Genomic DNA, 19,212 nt, shown 5'->3' with positions numbered 1-19,212 from the left:
GCAACTGCTTTATGAGTTGAAGGATGCTGCATCTTCAGAATGAAATAAAGCTTTATTTCTGACACATGCACAGCATATGATGAAATGCTGGAAAACAGTTATGTTTAATTCTGGATCCTGTGTTTTCCATTGAAGGCACAATGTTTAACACCATCTATCTTCAATAGCATCTGCTAGTAACTCCTAAACTCTTCTTACAGAACACTGCAGCATATGTTTTCAAAGCCATCAACCTCTGAAAATGTAGGAGATGCCAGAACTGCAGATGTTCCTACCACAGCAGAGAGTGACTTTCACCTCCTCTTCCCCATTTTGGCAGGAGAATCATTCCCATGTTTGTTTGATTCTGTGAAAGCTGCCTCATCTTTTCTTCAGTCTTCTGAAACCAATTGCTGTTAAACACTGTGAAGCATCTTCTAGTACTTGTGATTCACTGGTTAGATGGACCCGTTCCCCTTAAATTATTTTCAATTATGCAACTTGAATTGCTGTATTTCTTTTTTGTCCAGTATTTCACAGTGTGACAAGCAGCACTGATGTGAGAAGGCCATCTTTTCCTTCCTAAGTCTGACTTCACGTGCAGCTAGCCATGCCCTGGGAGGTCCTTCGACACAGAAATAATCTAATTTAGGTTGGACTGAATAAATGTCAATTTCCTGCATCTCAGCAGTGACAAAGGCAGCCAAAATCTGTAACAGTTCAAAATTGTACCTTATTTCTATTAGGGATGGAGAATTTAATGAAATTGTTGAGCAGATGAAGCATTAGAGATCTCTTTAGGCAAAATGAGCTTTAGCTAGTACCGCTCTTCAGAGACAGAAGGGAACAAGTAAATTGAAAGGCATAGTGTTTAATCTCATCTTTCATAAACTGAAGGCTTTCGTGATTGGTGAGGTGAAATTATTTGTGTGGGAAATATGTAAACAACAGAAGAATATTTCAGTCAAGTGTGCTATTTAGTTTTTAGAGGCATTGTTACATATGATCTTGACCAGAATGATGGATGTGTGCAAAAGGGTTAAGCTGAAAATACTATAACATGATCCACTTACCAAGATCAAGTTGCACTGGAAATAAGGGAAATGAGTAGAAAGTGGAAATTACTGTGCGCTTGAAAATATTAGAATGATCTAACAAACATGCTTTCTGTTGCACTGTCAGGGTCATTTCTAATACATCTTCTTTGAGCGGCTGGGAAAACAGGATGGAGTACTTGAGCACTTAATGGAAGCTACAAAATCTGCTTTTTGATTTCAGCAAATGTGAAACTCCTTTGATTATTTTTGTACTAAATCTGGTAAGTCAGTGCATCAGTCTAGCACTGCCAGCATCTGTGTCTTCCATTACTGATAAATATAAGATGTTGACTAGTGACAATGGAGAATAAATGTGAGCTACATAGGAGGGCAGGGTGACGGTGCCCACAGATGAGTTCAGCGTATCTACCTGTGGCAGCATATGCAAATCCTGCCTGCGTGGTGATGGATACAGGTTATTAAAGCAAGTCATTAGCAGCGGTAGTGTCATGTTAGATTAACTGAGCAGCAGACTGAACAAAATGTATAGGAGTATATGCTACATTATAGAGATACATACTTCAGCAGAGACTGCATATAGAGCCTGTAGATTTGAGTACCTGAAATCTATTAATGCAATCTTGGATTAAAATTATCAGTGGAATAGGATTATGAATAAAACAGGAGGAAAAGGGCCACTATTACATGGGAAACAGGACCAGGATGAGATAAAGTTCTGCTATTTACCAGGATTTTAATATATTTGTATAATGGTGGGAAAGTAAAATGTTTACAGGTTCATATATTCTCTTTATCACAACCCCTTCCTCCTCCTTCCTTGCCTCTGCAGCATCTGACTTCTTTGCAACAGTAGACAATTTTACCACAGGCAATGGAAAGCAAAGTAGATGGGTGTAATTCTGCATAAATATGCTACAAGTCAAATGTACAGAGCCGTATTTTAGATAGGACTTAAGGCATCGGAAAAATATTCTACCTACCACACCAGATCATGTTCTTTTATTGCAGAGAACTCAGCTGTTTTTCTTTTTTCAGTAATTCCTAGTTATCTTTAGAATTATATTCTTTCCTTTCTGATACTGTTCTATGAAGCAAGTCTCCTTTCTGCCTACTCTTTTTCTAGAGAAGTATAAATGGTGGCTCTGCTTTTAAGGCACCTAATCTTTCCATTTAAGCATGTGTTGCATTTGAAAAGTATGGGATTATTCTCTCCTTTCCCCTCTGATCACATCACTGCTGTGTTAGAAGCTCTCGTCATGTATGAAAGCTAGTTTTGTTTCATTGATAATGACAAGCACCACATTTACAGTAGTTTGTTGCATGAGATCACACAAAAATTATATGTAATGTAGATCTGGTCTGATCTTAGACATGCCAGATCAGATCTAAGGAGAGGCGTCATGCCTGAGACATCTTTATGTCACAGTTCCATTGAAAGCAAAATATCCCCATCACCTCCTTCATCCCAGCTCACGCTGAGCGCTTTCTCTGGCATTATTGGTTTTGTAGTAATTTACCTTTAGGTTATTGTTTGCTCATAATTTAACGTGAATATAATATATGTAAGACTGAGGTACAGACTAAAGTAGAACTTGACAAAAGATGGGGAGACTAGACCAAAAATGTGCTGGGTGGGGAAAGGGAGAGGTTGAGGCTTAGAGGAAGACTCTGCTTCTTGGTCTCAGCTAACAGAACATAGTGACCCTTTGCTGATTTTATTCTGTGGGAAAAGCAGAATGATGTTGCAGGGAATTTCAATTTGTTTTTGAGAATATGTTTTCTGCCCCGTCCTTCATGGGAAGTGAGGTAAGGATAAACAGTCTGAGCAGAGGAGAATAAAAAGATATTTCTGTTTTCTTGGGGTAACCCAAATGAAAATAGTCTGCATGACAAGGCAGGCAAAAAATGCTGTGCTTTATCCACCTAGGCATTAGAACTTGAGTCAGGAGTCATAAAAGGTTTCGTGTTGTAATCTGTTTACAGGAGCAATAGTTTGGACTTAGAACTTGTGAAAAAGTGATGTGGTGTTTTAATATTTTTATTAAAGGACACTGTAGAACAAGTTGACCTTTGATGGTTTTCCTCTGGTCATGGGAGCTATGCCACGGATTAGGACAAGAGGGAATGGTTTTAAGCTTAAGGAGTAAAGGTTTAGATTTAGATGTTAAGGGAAAGTTCTTCACAGAGAGTGGTGAGGTGCTGGAACAGCTGCCCAGACAGGTCATGGATGCCCCAGCCCTGAAGGTGTTCAAGGCCAGGTTGGATGGGGCCCTGGGCAGCCTGGTCTAGCATTAAATGTGGAGGTTGGTGGCCCTGCCTGTGGCAGGGAGTTAGAACTTGATGAACCTTGGGGTCCCTTACAACCCAACCCATTCTGTGATTCTGTGATTAACCGAGGCAAAGATTTTCTCTTAACTCACTGGAATACTGGGGCAGTAAGAAGGAGGACTGGACTACTCCTTCCAATATTTGAATAGAATATTATGGGTATTCATGTCTGTAACTTTCTATTGTTAAAGCAATTTCCAGGTGCATATTAACAGTGTTATTAAGTGTTTCAGCACTAAGGAAGAAGTGGTATTCAAAATAAAACTAGAATTTGACTTCGTTTCTCCCCTTTTCTCTTTCACAGCACCCAAAACTAACTCCAGTATAGAAGTAGCTTATAGGAGATTATTAAGCTGTCTTTTGAACTGTTAGATCTATATGAGATCAGTAAGTCTTGGCATCATTTGGTTCCCTGTTTACTTGCAAAATTAAACCATCACTATACGAAGTATGTACCCAACATAATAAAACGAAGAATTTCTAGAAACATTCAGTCAGATCTCTGATTAACAGCTCTGCTTTTAAGAACTTTTGAAAATATCTGAGTCATCTTTGTTTTTGCCTGTCAAATTACCGGCACATGGAGGATATTAATGATTACATTTATTATGCATTTCCTCTGTTTTCTCCCACTGTTTAATTTGTTTTGTCACTTCCTTGGCTTCCATGATAGTTTATCCCTTTTATTGTCTCTTTCTAACTTTATGGCCAACTAAAACATTAGATTATGGCTGTGGAGATCTAGCACAGATGGTTTAAATCCTGGCTGCAGGGCATGGATGGGGAGTGGAGAGCAGGAAGGCTCGCTCTCAGACAAAAGACTGCTGAGCACCTCCAGGGAAGCGTCTCCCTCAACCAAACCTTATGTAGACCCAGCCCTTTTCCAGGGCACTGGGAAGAGCAGGACAGGGAGCCGTGCCTCAGCTGTTCATCCCTTCTTGGACATGCTGCCTTTTCACTTACAGAAGCACAATTCAGTGCCCTTCCTGTCCTTATACAAACCAATTCAAGTGGTTCTGATGAGAAGAACCTCTTAACATCAGGATCAGAGGCAGAGCTTGTATTTATGTAAGATCTCCTATTAACTGCTCGTGCAGGTTTGGCCCTCTGGCAGGTGAAGGTGGCTGTAAACTTAGATACAACCTTTTATTGTATATTCAGGCCATCGTGCTCTCAAGGTTGCAAGGAGAAGTTGTCAAAAGTTGCTGATATTTCCTCAAAAAAAAAATACCAAAACAAACAACATTTGTCTTTTCAGATGTACATTTGGAAAAAGAAAAACCCTTCATGTACCTTAATTTAAAATCATGGTTCATCGCGTTTTTGCTACTGTGAGATTTGTTTCTTTATTGAAATAGAGCCTTACTGAATAAGGGAGGAGGCATGTTTGCTTTTTTTGCTGTGATTTTGCCAGCTGTCCTCAGTTAACATCAAGAGAGTTGAGTTACAATCAGCCACGTGTGTGCTACATCATTATGTGTTTTCTGCTCACTTTCCTGCAGCCAGACGTCCCCTCAGTTTCCCAGGGCTGCCTGATCAATTTATGTTTCTCTAAGGATTTAAATCAAAAAATTTAAGAGAGTACTGATGATTTTCCAAGAGAGAAAAGCAGCTTCAAGGAATGCCTGTTTCTTCTCTTTGGCAGACTGAAATGTTCTCAAAATCAACTGATGATGTGACTTTATCATAGAGTCATGCAGAGAGTGTTGTGACTTAGGTTACTGAACTATATTATGAGAAGAATCCCGAGGTTTTTTTTCTTGAGCAAGCACAAAAACTACCTTGAAAGCCCACTTTGTTTCTTGGTACGATTCCTGACAACATGTATTTTTCCAGTCCTGAACAGTAGTGTTCTGTAAGTTTTTTTGGAGGAAGGGTTGGAGTATGTTCTGCTGTTGCCTGGCTGAGCTAGCTGTAGTTTTGAAGTGCCAATATGTGGCAACATCTTCTGCCAGTAATCTGTTTGCATTGAATTAACAGGGAATATTCTCCGTCAGGAAAAACAAACAAAGTAAAATGCAGCTGCGCACCGCATTACAATGCCTCAGAATTGAAATGCTCAACAAAATTGTTCACGTTCCTGTTCGAATGCCATTGTTGTTATGAACGCTGGAGGAGATGAATCAGACAGCTATCAGACAGGGTGTTTGTTAGTATGTGAGATACATTTGACTTTTACATAACTGTTCTGCATGTTGGGCGCTGTCTGCCATGTGTCTGATGGAGCCATAACAAACTGTCCTGTGACAAGCTCAGTTTAAGCCTATTTGTACTACCCGCCTTTGCTTCTGTTCTCCAACAGTAGCATCCAGCCCCTCAGCTCCTGCTTTCAACTGAAGCCAGAGCGGTACCCTGAGCACAACTGCTCCAGATAAATATTTGCACCCGCACAACTGGCAAGAGACAAGCTGTGGAAGGCACTACCTTTGTTTTTGCTATGCAACATTCTATGGTATGAAACAAAAACCTGGGGGAGCTGTTTCAGCAGCTAATTGTGTTGATCATCAGTGACCTTAACAGTTGCATCTCTCAAAATGAAGTCCATGCTGTGTATAAATCCTTCCAGCTGTGTAAAAATCAGACCTGATCTTGAGTAGCTAAAAGGTTTCTGCTGGCACTGACATCTGCAGGGAATGCAACAGTGGAAGCACCCCAAAGCCAGAAGAGATGGTTTCACGTGCAACAGTAAATCAAACAGTGATTCAGTCTCCTGAGAAAACTCAATGGGACAAAAAGATATAGTTTCAGAAAACGAAATTACAGAAGTATCCACAAAGTGCAGGTTTACAAACCAGCACTTGGAGGGCTGCAGACAGACTTATTCTGTCCTGTAGGTGCCGAACTCTTTCTTCTAGTGCACTGGATGATACAATGGGAAAAAATCTGTAATGGCAAGCATGTGTTTAGATTCTTAAAAGTAAATAGCGTTGTACGTACTTGTAAAGCATTAAACCACTCTGAGGGTGTGACTGTCAGAGGGTGAGACTTACATGTGAACTTGCAGCAACTTTTCCCTTCAATGCTGGGAACATTTTCCATCTTCTATTCTTTCCCTTTTGGTGATTTTTAATGCTTCCATGAATTTCAGATGAAGTCCACTTAAGTGGTGGACATTTGTAACGTGCATGGGGACAAATGGGGAGTAGCACGATCATTAATCACAAAGCATAAGCCCTGGGCATGGAGTCAAAGTGCGCTGTCTGCCAAACAGGCTTCCACAGATTACTTGATAATGATATTAAGATTGATTTCATAGTGCTGCTCTTGTAAGTGATGTGAGCTGACCTACTTTTAAAGGGGGTTAATTTGCAATTTCACTGTAGCAGATAGAGATGTTGGTTTTGTAATGCAGTTTACTAAAAGGCTTCAGAACATGCACAACCTTAGCCCTCTTTGGGGAAGAAAGTATTATCTGTTTATACTCTCAATCTTCTTTTCTGCAGAGGGAAATAACTGGGGGGGGAGATGATGGTTTCAGCCATTATTATTGTTACTGAAGCATTATTTGGAGAACAGGAAGGGTGTAAAGACCCATCGCGCTACGCAACATGCTGTAGGACAGTGCCCAATGCAACCTGCTCGCCTAAATGAAAAGCTGGAGGAGAAACGATGCATTCTTTCGAAATGAGGCACAGAGGGAGGGAGGGATGGTCCTCACAGTGATTTCTGCTCGGCAGCCCAACTTGTAGGTGGGAGTCTGGCAGCCCTTCAGAGCAGTATGAGCACAGTGACCTCAGATGGGCGCTCTGTCCCACAGCAAGCAGCCTCTGAAATCCAGGCTGGGTCTAAGAGGCTTTTGGAAGAAGCTTCTGGGTGTTAATTCAAGGAAAAAGGAATTAATTTAAATGAATTTTCCAGGAAGCAATGAAACACAAAAATAAGCAGCCTGTTTTAGCTAGAGATATGTTCTGTGCTGACAGCTCCCTTTTTCTTGTTGATTTCTTGTTATTTTAGCTATAAACAAGAAACAAAGATCACTGCAGTGTGACAGAAATGGCTGCGTTGTCCTCAGTTCAGAGAAGGGAGTCTGGTTTTGGTTACTGTAGAAATGAGGGGCTCTGAAACATGTGCATCTGGGAGCGAGCAGGGCTTCAAGAAAGCAAATGACGGCTTGTGCGTGTACTTAAGCACATTGTGTGTTGGCAGGAGATGGGCGTGCAAAGCTCCAGGCACACTTACCTGCTGCCTTAGAACAACTGCTAGGCCACAGCTGGTCGCAGGACTGAAAGGGACAAGCTGCTATTGCCCACCTGCCCCGTTACACCCCAACTGTAATCCTCAAAGGGAAATGGAGCACTTGGAAGGAACGTTACCATGGCTGGCAACTGTATGTCAGGTCTGTATACTCACAAAAGGAGTAAACAAGCTCACAAAAAATGTGTCACTGCTTCCTGATGCACATTGCGCTCTTTGTGCATTCTAATTGCAGATGGAACATTCGTACCTTAATTAGTAGAGCAACGCCTGCTGTAGGTGGGAGTTAGTTTGGTAAATGTGACTTGTAATAGGATGCCTTTTTCACATCCCCAGTGATAAGCTGACATTTTGATTTTTATTCCAACTGGCAAAAGCAAAAATAAAAAATGTTGTAGCATCTCCTTTATTTGGATAAAGAATCCAAAATGTTCTGCTTCCTTAGGCCAATTTTTTTCCCCTACTGCATAAGAACAGCCAGATTGCTGCTTTATTGACCTGTCAAACTGCTTTAATTGTAGAATGTATCACAGGGTGAAAAAGGAGAAAAAGATGCTATTGAAAAGCTCACAGAAAATTAGGTGAAACACTTTAAATCTTTAAACTGCAGTTATAACGTTCCTTAGTCTGTACTTCTGCTCAGGTTAAAGCAGTCGGTGGCGTTGGGCATGTGGGCTCTGCTACTCAGCTGGCTTTGGTTATTTTGCATTTTTTGAAGAAAAACCATCTTTGTTGGCTTACAGTGCCATCTGGTGGACTGTAGGTTTATTTCTCTGAGGATGTAAGGTTTGCAGAAAGTTTGCAATTCTGTATGTGTATCCACATGAAAATCTATCAGAATTGCTTTCTGATTTACACTATTATACACCCATCCAAAGGTATTTATTCTTGTTTCTGGCATTTAAGGTAGGTACAAATTATGGTTTAATGCAAGTTATACATAAGTAAAGCAGAAGTAGACTTTATGACAAAAGTTTGTCTTTTTTTCCAATGGAGATTTCTGAGACAGAGTTTAAATGTGCCCAGGTAGCCCAGAAGGCCAATGGCATCCTGGCTTGTATCAGGAATGGTGTGGTGAGCAGGACTAGGGAAGTCATTGTGCCCCTGTACTTAGCACTGGTGAGGCCTCACCTTGAGTACTGTGTTCAGTTTTGGGCACCTCCGTACAGAAGGTACACTGAGGTAGTGGAGCAGGTCCAGAGAAGGGCTTGAAGAATATGGCCTATGAGGAGAGACTGAAGGAACTGGGGCTGTTTAGTCTGAAGAAGAAGATGCTGAGGGGAAACCTTATTGCTCTCTTCCAATACTTGAAAGGTGCTCACAGCAGAGCAGGGTTGGTCTCTTCTCACTGGTGACTGGTGACAGGATGAGGGGAAATGGCCTTAAGCTGCCAGTTCTTCCCACTTGGGCTGAAGCTTTGACTCCTTCCAGGTACTTATTAGGACCCAGACTCCAGCACCGAATGAGTGCACTGGAAATTCCAGATGCAGAGTTTGAGCCAACAGTCCACATTCCTTGAGGGATAACAGAGAAGCAGACAACATGAATATATAGTTCTTAAAGAAACTGATCCTTGGTTTTCAAGAGTGGGCAGCTTACCACACCCTGCCAGGTACGGCAACCCAAACAACATTTCGTACAGTGATACGCCTAGGTCTTTTCTGGGAGCGATTTGTATTCTGAGAAGGATAAAGGTAAATACTGTCCATTGTACTCTGGTCTCTAGAATCAATTTTGACAAGTGCTTTTTCAGCATCTGACTCATTCATTCTACTTTCCCTGAAGAAGGGGGTTGCCACCAAGTATGGAACTCTCATTTTATTCCTAAAGTTCTCATTAGCTCCTGTAGGATGTGTGAAGTAAAGTGGCTTCCCTTATGGCACAATCCCATATCTAGGGACTCTTTGCTCCAAAACAGTTCTTGTCACTACACCTGCAGTTGCTGACACCGAGGGGAAAGTTTCCACCCAACCCAACAAGCGTCTACTAATAGTAACAGATACTTGAATCTTCCTACCTTAGGTTGTTCAGTAAAATCTACTTTTGTGCTCTGGAAAGGTTAAGTCCTGCTTCCCTTCCAGCCAGGGGTTATTTTCTCATGGCCTTCCTGTTTACTCACTGGTGTGTTACACAGCTATTGTACATCTGCTTGGCTATTGTATGCAATCCTGCACACACATTCTTCCTTAATACAGCGTCGCACATTGCTTGAACTCCACAATGACTTCCCTGATGCCAAAGAGTTAAAATTTCTCTCATTACTTGTTTGTTTACCATTTCCCCACCATCAGGGAGAATCCACCATTCTCCTGACTCCTTCACTTCCAACTCTCTAAAAGTTGCTTTCTCTTTCTCACTGAAGATTTGATTTTCAGGACAAGGTTTTATCTCGGCCACCTGTGACAGTTTCATTACCCTTTCTGACTGTAAAGCAGCCTCCCTTGCGTTTTCATCTGCGGTTTAGTTTCCCTGTGCAATGCAGGCAGAGTTGCTAAGGGTAATGCTCAAGTGTTTAACCCTTTGTTGAAGGCTGGTTCAGTGCAAGCCAAACTAGAAGCCTCAAGCTTCTTAAATCCCTACAAGTTTCACGAAAGCCACTAGCCACAGAGGGGACAGATCTAATTTCATCATAAGTGTAATCTTTGGACTTTCTCTGTTCTTGTATCATTAGGCTTTAACTTGGCCCAGAAACCGTTTGGAGCAACTTATGTCTGGAACAGCATTATCTGCGCACTTCAAACTCACGTGGAAGTAAAAGAGCATCGTCAGAACCTGAAGTGCTACCATGACTGTTTTATTGGTTCAGATGCAGTGGATGTTGTGTTTGCCCATCTTCTACAGAACAAGTATTTTGGGGATGTTGATATTTCCCGTGCTAAAATAGTGCAAGTGTGTCAAGCGCTGATGGACTACAAAGTGTTTGAGACTGTTTCAAGGAGGGTCTTTGGAAAAGACAAACACTCGGTGTTTGAGGACAGTAGCAGCAGCTTCTGCAGATTCACAAATGTCTCAAGCCAAGCGGATCTTGATAAAGATTACCAGCAGTGTACACCACAAAGGTTGGTACGTGATGGACTGTGGAGATAAGAAACCTTACCGTAGGGAAATGCTGTGTTACTGTTTTGTGGGGGAGAGAGAAACAAAAGGGGCAGTAGTGATAGGACCTGGGTGCAGGGGTGGGGGGAGAAACTACTGGTGGGTGTTTGTGGTGCAGGGCAGGTAGGAAACAAATTTGAAGTTCAGTCTGCATGGTTACTTGTTTTTTGTCTTTTCCACATCCCGTTCAGGGAAAGGGGAGCGTGTGCAAGTTGAGTGCCTTGCAGATGCTTAACTACTGGGATCTAAGTGAGTGTGAGCAGCTGGCATTCAGGTGCATCAAGCAGGCTGTACACAGGAGAAAACCTTGGGTACTGCTTGCCTAGCTGCGGCTTAAGCCACTAATCCAGTTTATGAAGAAAAGAGAAATAGAATTGCTTGCTGCTTTCATTGTCTTAGCTTGAGTAGACTGCAAATTTAACTTTCTGCAACGCTTTCAGCTGTTTCTTTGTGTGCACGTGCCCTGTTCCTAGGCGAAGTAGCAGGCTACAGTGCTGTTATGTTATTGCATGCCATCACAAAGCCAGAGAGGAGCATTATGGCAAGGGCTTGTTTCATTGCCATTTCAGGTGTGGGTAGAGAAAAGCCTTGAACTAGCTAAACTATTGTAGAACAGAGCACGCTGCCATGTAGGTAACCTGGCCAAATAACTTCCTTCTGAGAGTTTTTGTGTCAAACATTAATCTCTGTGTGTATTCTGACATTCTTGCGAGGGTTCTCTTCAGGCAGTTATTGTGTTAGTTTTGATAAAATACGCTTGAAAATCACAAATGATGTTGGCTTGGACAAAAAAGTGAAAGCATGTTTGTTGTGTTTGAGAGAAGCAAATGTTAAATGGCTGAAGTGTGTCAACCCAACTGACAGAACATTGTAGAAGCAGAGATTAAGAACAGATAGTCTCTCTGTCCTGCTCTCCCTCCCACACTTCGTCATAACTGGCTCTTGTTCTTTGCTAAAGAAAACTGCCCCAAGTCTGTGCATGGCGTGTATGGACATAAGAGAATTCTGGATAAATGAACTACTTCAACTGTGTAGAAATGAAAATGGATTGATCACAGTGTATCTGTAAGCAAGACTTTGGAACATACCTGTCAGGTAGTTGTGAAGCAAGATGATTCACTTTGTTTGAGTCGAATGAAGGTGTTTTTCTTCTGGGCTGGGCACAGCTTGACTGCATTCCTTTTCCTTTACATTTCTGAAAAGAACAGATCTACTGATGCAAACGTTTTGTCACATTAATAGCAAAAATAATCGGCATCAAAAGGACTGTTGTAGTGCTCTAAAGCAAAGAAGCTACACAAACTAAAATTAATTATGCTTAGAGAAATAGAAACTTGGTGTCTGCAGTTACTGCATTGTTTTTCTACTTGACAGCATATGAAGTCAGTTATGAGGGGAACCAGCTAACACCCAGAAACGGAGAAGAGGTTTCTGAAAACTTCTGTTAGCGGATGGCATCAGCTAAACTAGCTGCCCAGCTTCAGGAGAGGTGTTGCTAAGGAGCAGCCACCTTCTGATTTTTCCAAGCACAGCTCTTAACTTCTGGTCTTGTGTCACTGGTATGAATAATGTGTTAAAACTTCGGACTCTTTCTGAGTTGTTGGGGGTTATTGTGTGTGTTACTTTCATATAATTTCCCTTCCTAATCCGTACGTACTCTGTGATAATTGAGGTAGCTTGCTAATGCAATTTTTGACAAGCTCTAAGAGAGGAGCTATATACCTGTGTGGAACTGTTGCTCAGCATGTTTTTTAAGAGATTGCTTGCTAGAACAGTAGAAGAGCCTGTGTGTTGGTGAGAGTCTTAATTCTGTATCTCAGATGGTTGTTCATATCTAACTATGCTGTGTTCAGTTACTCTTATATGTGGATAAGAATATACATGTATGTGTTTGTTCTTCTCAGGCATCAGAGGAACATGCTGTTTAACACTACTCCTGTCAAAGCAGAAGTCTTGGAGGATCTCTGGAAAAACCTGAGTTTAAAGCCTGCAAATAACCTTCAAGTAAATATCACAGAAGAACTCTTGTCAAGGTAAGGCAAAGAATGCTTCATTTATTCACGAGGGAGAAGGAAGCACTATATGATGTTATGATGTGGAAAACCAACATCCAAAACTCACAAAAACATAACATCAGTTTACAAACACAACCGACAGGAGCTTGATAGGCCCCACACCACCCACTGAGAGCCTACAGATAAGTGCCAACAAGGAACTCGTTGCAAGGTCCCGGTCAGGGTCCATTCAGGTCTGGGACCTGGAAGCTGCCAAAATTCTTTGAACATTACTTGGTCACAAAGCAAACATCTGCAGCCTTGATTTCCATCCTTATGGAAGTTCTGTGCCATCTGGCTATTTGGATACAGTCATCAAGCTCTGGGATGTAAGAAGAAAAGGCTGTATCTTCAAGTATAAGAGTCACACATGAGCAGTGAGATGCCTTGGAGTCACTTACAGTTACAGCTACAGCAACAGTTATAGTTACAGTTGTGTTACAGTTTCAGTCAGAAATCCAGGCTGGTTCTAAGAGGCTTTTGGAAGAAGCTTCCAGGGGTTCATTCAAGGAATAAAGGAAATTAATTTAAATGAATTTTTCAGGAAGCAATGAAACACAAAAATAAGCAGTCTGTTTTAGCTAGAGATATGTTCTGTGCTGACAGCTCCCTTTTTCTTGTTGATTTCTTGTTATTTTAGCTATAAACAAGAAACAAAGATCACTGCAGTGTGACAGAAATGGCTGCGTTGTCCTCAGTTCAGAGAAGGGAGTCTGGTTTTGGTTACTGTAGAAATGAGGGGCTCTGAAACATGTGCATCTGGGAGCGAGCAGGGCTTCAAGAAAGCAAATGACGGCTTGTGCGTGCAGTTAAGCACATTGTGTGTTGGCGGGAGATGGGCATGCAAAGCTCCAGGCACACTTATCTGCTGCCTTAGAACAACTGCTAGGCCACAGCTGGTCGCAGGACTGAAAGGGACAAGCTGCTATTGCCCACCTGCCCCGTTACACCCCAACTGTAATCCTCAAAGGGAAATGGAGCATTTGGAAGGAACATTATCACGGCTGGCAACTGTATGTCAGGTCTGTATACTCACAAAAGGAGTAAACAAGCTCACAAAAAATGTGTCACTGCTTCCTGATGCACATTGCGCTCTTTGTGCATTCTAATTGCAGATGGAACATTCGTACCTTAATTAGTAGAGCAACGCCTGCTGTAGGTGGGAGTTAGTTTGGTAAATGTGACTTGTAATAGGATGCCTTTTTCACATCCCCAGTGACAGCTATCTTTTGGTAAAGAAAAACCATCTTTGTTGGCTTACAGTGCCATCTGATGGACTGTAGGTTTATTTCTCCACGTATGTAAAGTTTGCAGAAAGATTGCATTCCTGTATGTGTATCCACATGAAAATCTATCAGAATTGCTTTCTGATTTACACTCTTATACACCCATCCAAAGGTATTTATGCTTGTTTCTGGCATTTATTGTATGTACAAAATGGATCTTAATGAAAGTTATCTGTAGGTAAAGCAGGTCTATATGTTTGCAAGCAGACTGTATGACAAACCTTTGTCTTTTTGTTAATGTTATCTAAATGGTTTTTTTGTTGTTGTTGTTTGTTTGTTTCTTTTTTCCTTTTTGCCTTTCTAAATTGTGTAGTTGCTTCTTTGCACCTGGAAGTAAGTACTGTTGCTGTGCTTCTACAACGTGCTTATACCTCTATAGATTATGTAAATGGTATTAAAACTGGTTTCCATTCCTAATATTTTGTGCATTTTAAACTCATGATGGAGACTGCAATTACATCCTATTGTGATGTAATTCACCTTCAACCTTTTCTAGATGCTGGATTAGTTCCCTAAGTACACAAAGAGTTTGACCTCTAGTGATCCCTAAAAGCTAAAAAATCAAGACTTTAAACTGCAGTAAACCCAAAAGGCCAGATTCGACCTCAAGTGATGCCAAATGAACAGTTTTGACCACTAGAGACCCCAAAAAACTAATTGGTTGACCTCAAGCAGCTCAAACATCTAAAGTTTGACATCTACTAACCCTAAAAGGCCAAATTTGACCTCGAGTGACCTCCAAAGGGCTAATTGGGTGACCTCACGTGACCCCAAGCAGCCAAAAATTGTGGAGTTTGACCTCTAGTAACCCCAACAGGCCAAATTTGACCTTGCATGTCCCCAAAGGGCTAATTGGGTGACATCGTGTGATACCAAGCAGCCAAAAATTCTTGAGTTTGACCTCTAGTAACTCTAACAGGCCAAATTTGACCTCTCTTTGTCAGCTTTAGTTCAATGCTGTTGTGGTAATGGCAGTGCTTCTCTGTCTGACATGTTTACCTTCACATCACCCTGAAGGAGTGTAAGCAGTTTTTATTCTGCTTTTATTTATTTAATTTATTTATTTTTCAAGGCAGTGCTCCTTGTATCAGGTAGCAGGTCTAACATGGCTGTCCGGAGCAGTTTTGAAGGAGCCTGCCTTTCGGTCTTTGGTGAGGGCAGCTGAGCAGGGGGGAAATGGAATTGTAGATTAATGGCATGGCAAGGAAAAGTGTGATAGAATGGTTTTCAGGACCTGAGAGGTGCATAGCTTATATATTGCTTGCTTGTGCTAGGACCACTTAACTTGGAAGGAAAGTAGTTCTGGTGATAACAGGTCTCCTGCACAGGGAACGGTGGTATCTCCATGGAATTCAATGTGACAGAAATAGAGAAGGAAGAATGAAGCCTAAGGCTGACTGGAAGGCATTCGTCTGGTTTAATGGCTGCTGAGTTCTTTCTGTCTGTGTAAACTTTTTAAGAGAGCAGGCAGTGGTTTGATGCAGCATTGGTCATAGGTGTAATGTTTAGATGTGTCTCCCATGGAGGTTGTAGGAAATCTTGGTGTAGAATTCCGGAATGATGAAAACAATGCTAATGAAAAGTTGTTTTTTCCAACTCTCTGAATTTGCTGGGTTTCTACTTGTGGGGTTTGATGAACACAGTGGAGTAGCATGGAGTTAAAGAGGAAATGCAGTTTGCCTGCTTGCAATGATGAAACCCTGTGTTTTCCCAGGTCCCACTTCGCACAGCACCACGAGTACAACAGGGTCGAGTACAAGTGTGTCCAGCACGACTGCCCCGCCAACTACAACTGCGTCTTCCCCCACTTCCACCTCTGGCACGACGCTCTCCAGCACCGGCAGCAGCACCGTGAGCACCACGCCTGTTACGAGCACGCCCACATCCGGCTCGACTTCAGTCAGCACACCTACACCCACACCAACACCCACCACCTCCCTACCACCTGAAAGCACGACAACGGAAGGTAATTGTCTGTCCACGCTGTCTCGTGTTCCATTGCAGACAGAGAGGTGAAGGCCCGTTGTTGGCACTCAGTCAGGATAGAGCTCTCTTGTTGCATCAGGATCGTCTGTTTATTGAGTTCAGCATGCATCTACGACCTCATCTCCTATTACTGGGAGACACCACTGAGGTACAACAAAACCAAAAAACAAAAAGACTGACAGAGCCTGTGCCTCATTCCAACCCTCGTGACAACACAGACTGGGTGCTGTGGGACAGCACCAGAGGGATGAGTGCAGCTCCAGCGCCATCTTCCTCAGGGCAGGATGGAAGATCCAGCATTGCCACATGTGAAAAGAGAGGTCACATTTAATAAATAATATGAACTTGGTCAAGTGCCTTAACTTCGTCATTCACAATAAAAGATTTTGTTCTGCACTAACTACAGAGTCTGTGTCTAATTACCGCAGGTAAACCTTGATCTTATTCACCTTTCTCAACCTGTATGAGACATAGAAGGGTTTTACCAGCGTTCCATAGTCGTAGGTGACACCATCTCATCATCCCTAGGAAAACCTGGAGCTTCATAGCTGTCTGTGGTTCCAGAGCCTGGCAGCTTTTTTTTTCTTCCTCACTGTTCCCAAAGGTTCGGGATCCAGCAGTGATTCCATAATGCAAGCAGGTTATTGGTGGCCGTGCCACATGGGTTTTCTGGGGAGACACTCGATAGCCATTAAGTCTGAGAAAGTTTAGTAAACTAATTGTCCATGTTATGCATTATTTCCTTTGTTCTGGTAGCTATCAGGTAATCCGTGTCTTCAGATCTGAGGGGTTACTGTTATCTGAACCAATTGAATTCCCTGCTTTATTCTGAATGCTGTTGGCATTCTTATCCCTACCTGTTTACCTACACTAAATTTTAAAGGCTTAAGAAAGTAAACTTTCTCACTTTTAGCCAGTGGCTTCTCTTACGGTTACAAGTTCATCACTTACTGGAGTTAGAGAAGTATTTAACACCCAGTAAGTTTCTTCAGCTTTCACTACAAATACCACACTTTGCTGCAATTCCTTTCTTAATTTTCTCCACCTTTTGCTGTTATTTCTTTTGTTACCAAATCCAGTGCCGCCTTTTGCACTAACTACTTTTCTTTTAAGTGACAGTGTCCTCCTGGACCCTGCCAGCCCCCTTCCCGTGATAACAAGTTTCCTAGATCCATGCAGATAAAGGCTATTCTTGCTTCCAGTGTTTTGCTTTTGTCTCCATTCGTTAGTAACGATTCGTTTACTTTCTGATCACAAGCGGCAGAGGGAGGGGTGAGCGGAGGGGGGGATACGTTCTCTTGCCAGCACTTAACTGCTGGCTAGGGCAGATCACAAACTTTACTATTTTAACTCACTGTTCTTATTCAACCTTTTTGCAGATTTTTGTGGTGGTTGTTCTTCGTTTTTCAGAATTCCACTATCCATACCCTCAATTACAGTTGCACATAACATTAATAATTCCACTTACATATAGCATTAATGTTTACATATCCCTATAGCATTAACAATTCCACTTCTATTTAGCATTAAGGATTACATTTCCGTATACCATTTGCATTAAGATTTTCATATACCATAAACATTTAACAATCACAAATACAGTGACAGTAACCAATACAGTTTATCCTAAGCATTCTTCCTCTCCTCCAAGTTATCCACAGGAATGGGCCTTTCCATTGACCTGATTCCAAATTCTTTAATATATTATCATATTTTTTCCATGAATTTTCACTCTTTCCTCGTTAACTGAAACAAAGTGAGGGCTGCTGGTTGTTGCCCATCATCACATCCTTGATTTAAAAAGTTCATTACATGTGTCATTTTAGCAAGCCTTCCTGCTGGAAGTGCCATCTCCATTCCCTCTTTTTTGCTTAAGTAGCATAGTTTTAAGGATGAGTATTGTCCACTGATTCCACTGGGCTGGTGCTGACACTTTACAGATGATAGAAAAAGCAAACTAGAAGCATCGTGGAGGTCCGGAGAGATGGTGAAAAAACTGTCTTTTAAATCAGTGGTTAAAATTCCTGAAACGTCAAACTTTTGGTTGGGGGTCTCTGTTGATCCAAACCCTGCATCACCCCTTTTCATGGGCGCAGCTGGCACCGGCTGTGCCTGAGAATAAATCATTTGAGCAATACAAGTGCCTGCCTGTAATTCACATAGAGACATGGATGCGACTGTGCATCGCAAGTTGTGCAGGACGCTAGACAAGATTTCACAACGTGGCTCTTGATCCGAGGCTATGATAACAGGAAAACTTTCAACATATCTGCATCTCCGGCTTTCCTAGCCTCCCTCTGAACAGTTGTGCGTGCATCACACAGATCAGGAGGGGATAAATCAGTCATTTCTTCAGGGTCTATGAGGCAGGGATCAAAGGGGAAACTGGAATCCTTAGGAGGCGAGACTGTAAAAGCCTCATTCGATAGTGGTAGCAGGGCAGCCGACGGCTTTGCGGGCCGATCTGTAGAGCGACCTGCGGCTCTCTTTCCCTCAGGCAGACTGGGGGTGTCAGATTGCGATCTTAAGTGGCTCTTTAGCGCTTCAAAAATCTTTCTCCAAACCTGGAGCAGCGCGAACACTGTCTTAACACCCTTAGTCGCTGCGTCCCATAGCCTCAGACCGAACCGGTCCCATATTGCAGGAACGTAAATTGTCTAATTTGTGATCGAGGAGTCATTCTTGGTAGCCCATACAAGCACCTGCTGCATAATGGCAGTGGGCACCATCTTTCCCCATTTGTTAAGAATAATCTGGAAAGTAACTAGGACATTTTTTTGGCATTTTCCCATGGCAACGCAGTCTCTTACCTTCGTCCAGCCGAAGGCAATTGAAGCAGTTGGGGGATGATGAATCCTCAGGCTGTCGCGTTTCTCTCAACACATCCGTGTTTCTCTCAACGCATCCACAATTTTTCTTCATCTTCTCCTGTACAGAATTCTCCGCGTTTATCTCAACGCCTGCCACGTTTCTCTCAACGTGCCTCTGTATAGGTTGCTTTATTCGGACAGGTCAGTTCTTCAGTTCAGTTTAAGTTTCTTGGCCCTGTTCGGGCGTCAATTGTCGGCGCTCAGTCAGGATAGAGTTCTCTTGTTGCATCAGGATCGTCTGTTTATTGAGTTCAGCATGCATCTTATATACCATTCACTTACAGACAAGACATTCCTGTTCCTCTAACAGTTCCTCTGATCAGTTAATTGGTCCCAGCTTCTCCCAAACAAAGTGATAAAG

General features: G+C 42.2%; 1 protein-coding gene across 2 annotated transcripts in view; it reads left to right on the top strand.

Moving 5' to 3' along the window:
* The window catches only part of LOC140252644 (DEP domain-containing protein 7-like), an 81,954-nt gene extending 65,578 nt beyond the window's left edge, over nucleotides 1-16,376 (top strand). The window contains exons 3-6 of one of the 2 annotated variants that reach the window (XM_072337571.1): nucleotides 10,231-10,618; nucleotides 12,030-12,214; nucleotides 12,560-12,688; nucleotides 15,710-16,376. In XM_072337571.1, coding sequence (XP_072193672.1) covers nucleotides 10,231-10,618; nucleotides 12,030-12,036 — 395 coding nt within the window. In that variant the 3' untranslated portion in view covers nucleotides 12,037-12,214; nucleotides 12,560-12,688; nucleotides 15,710-16,376. Of the gene's footprint in view, nucleotides 1-10,230; nucleotides 10,884-12,029; nucleotides 12,215-12,559; nucleotides 12,689-15,709 lie in introns of those variants that run through there. The other variant, XM_072337570.1, reaches the window with a different exon arrangement.
* Nucleotides 16,377-19,212: the final 2,836 nt, after the last annotated feature.

This window comes from Excalfactoria chinensis, chromosome 5 (assembly GCF_039878825.1).
Source record: "Excalfactoria chinensis isolate bCotChi1 chromosome 5, bCotChi1.hap2, whole genome shotgun sequence".
In the NCBI taxonomy this organism is placed as follows: domain Eukaryota; kingdom Metazoa; phylum Chordata; class Aves; order Galliformes; family Phasianidae; genus Excalfactoria; species Excalfactoria chinensis.
This window is presented reverse-complemented; position numbering and strand designations above follow the sequence as displayed.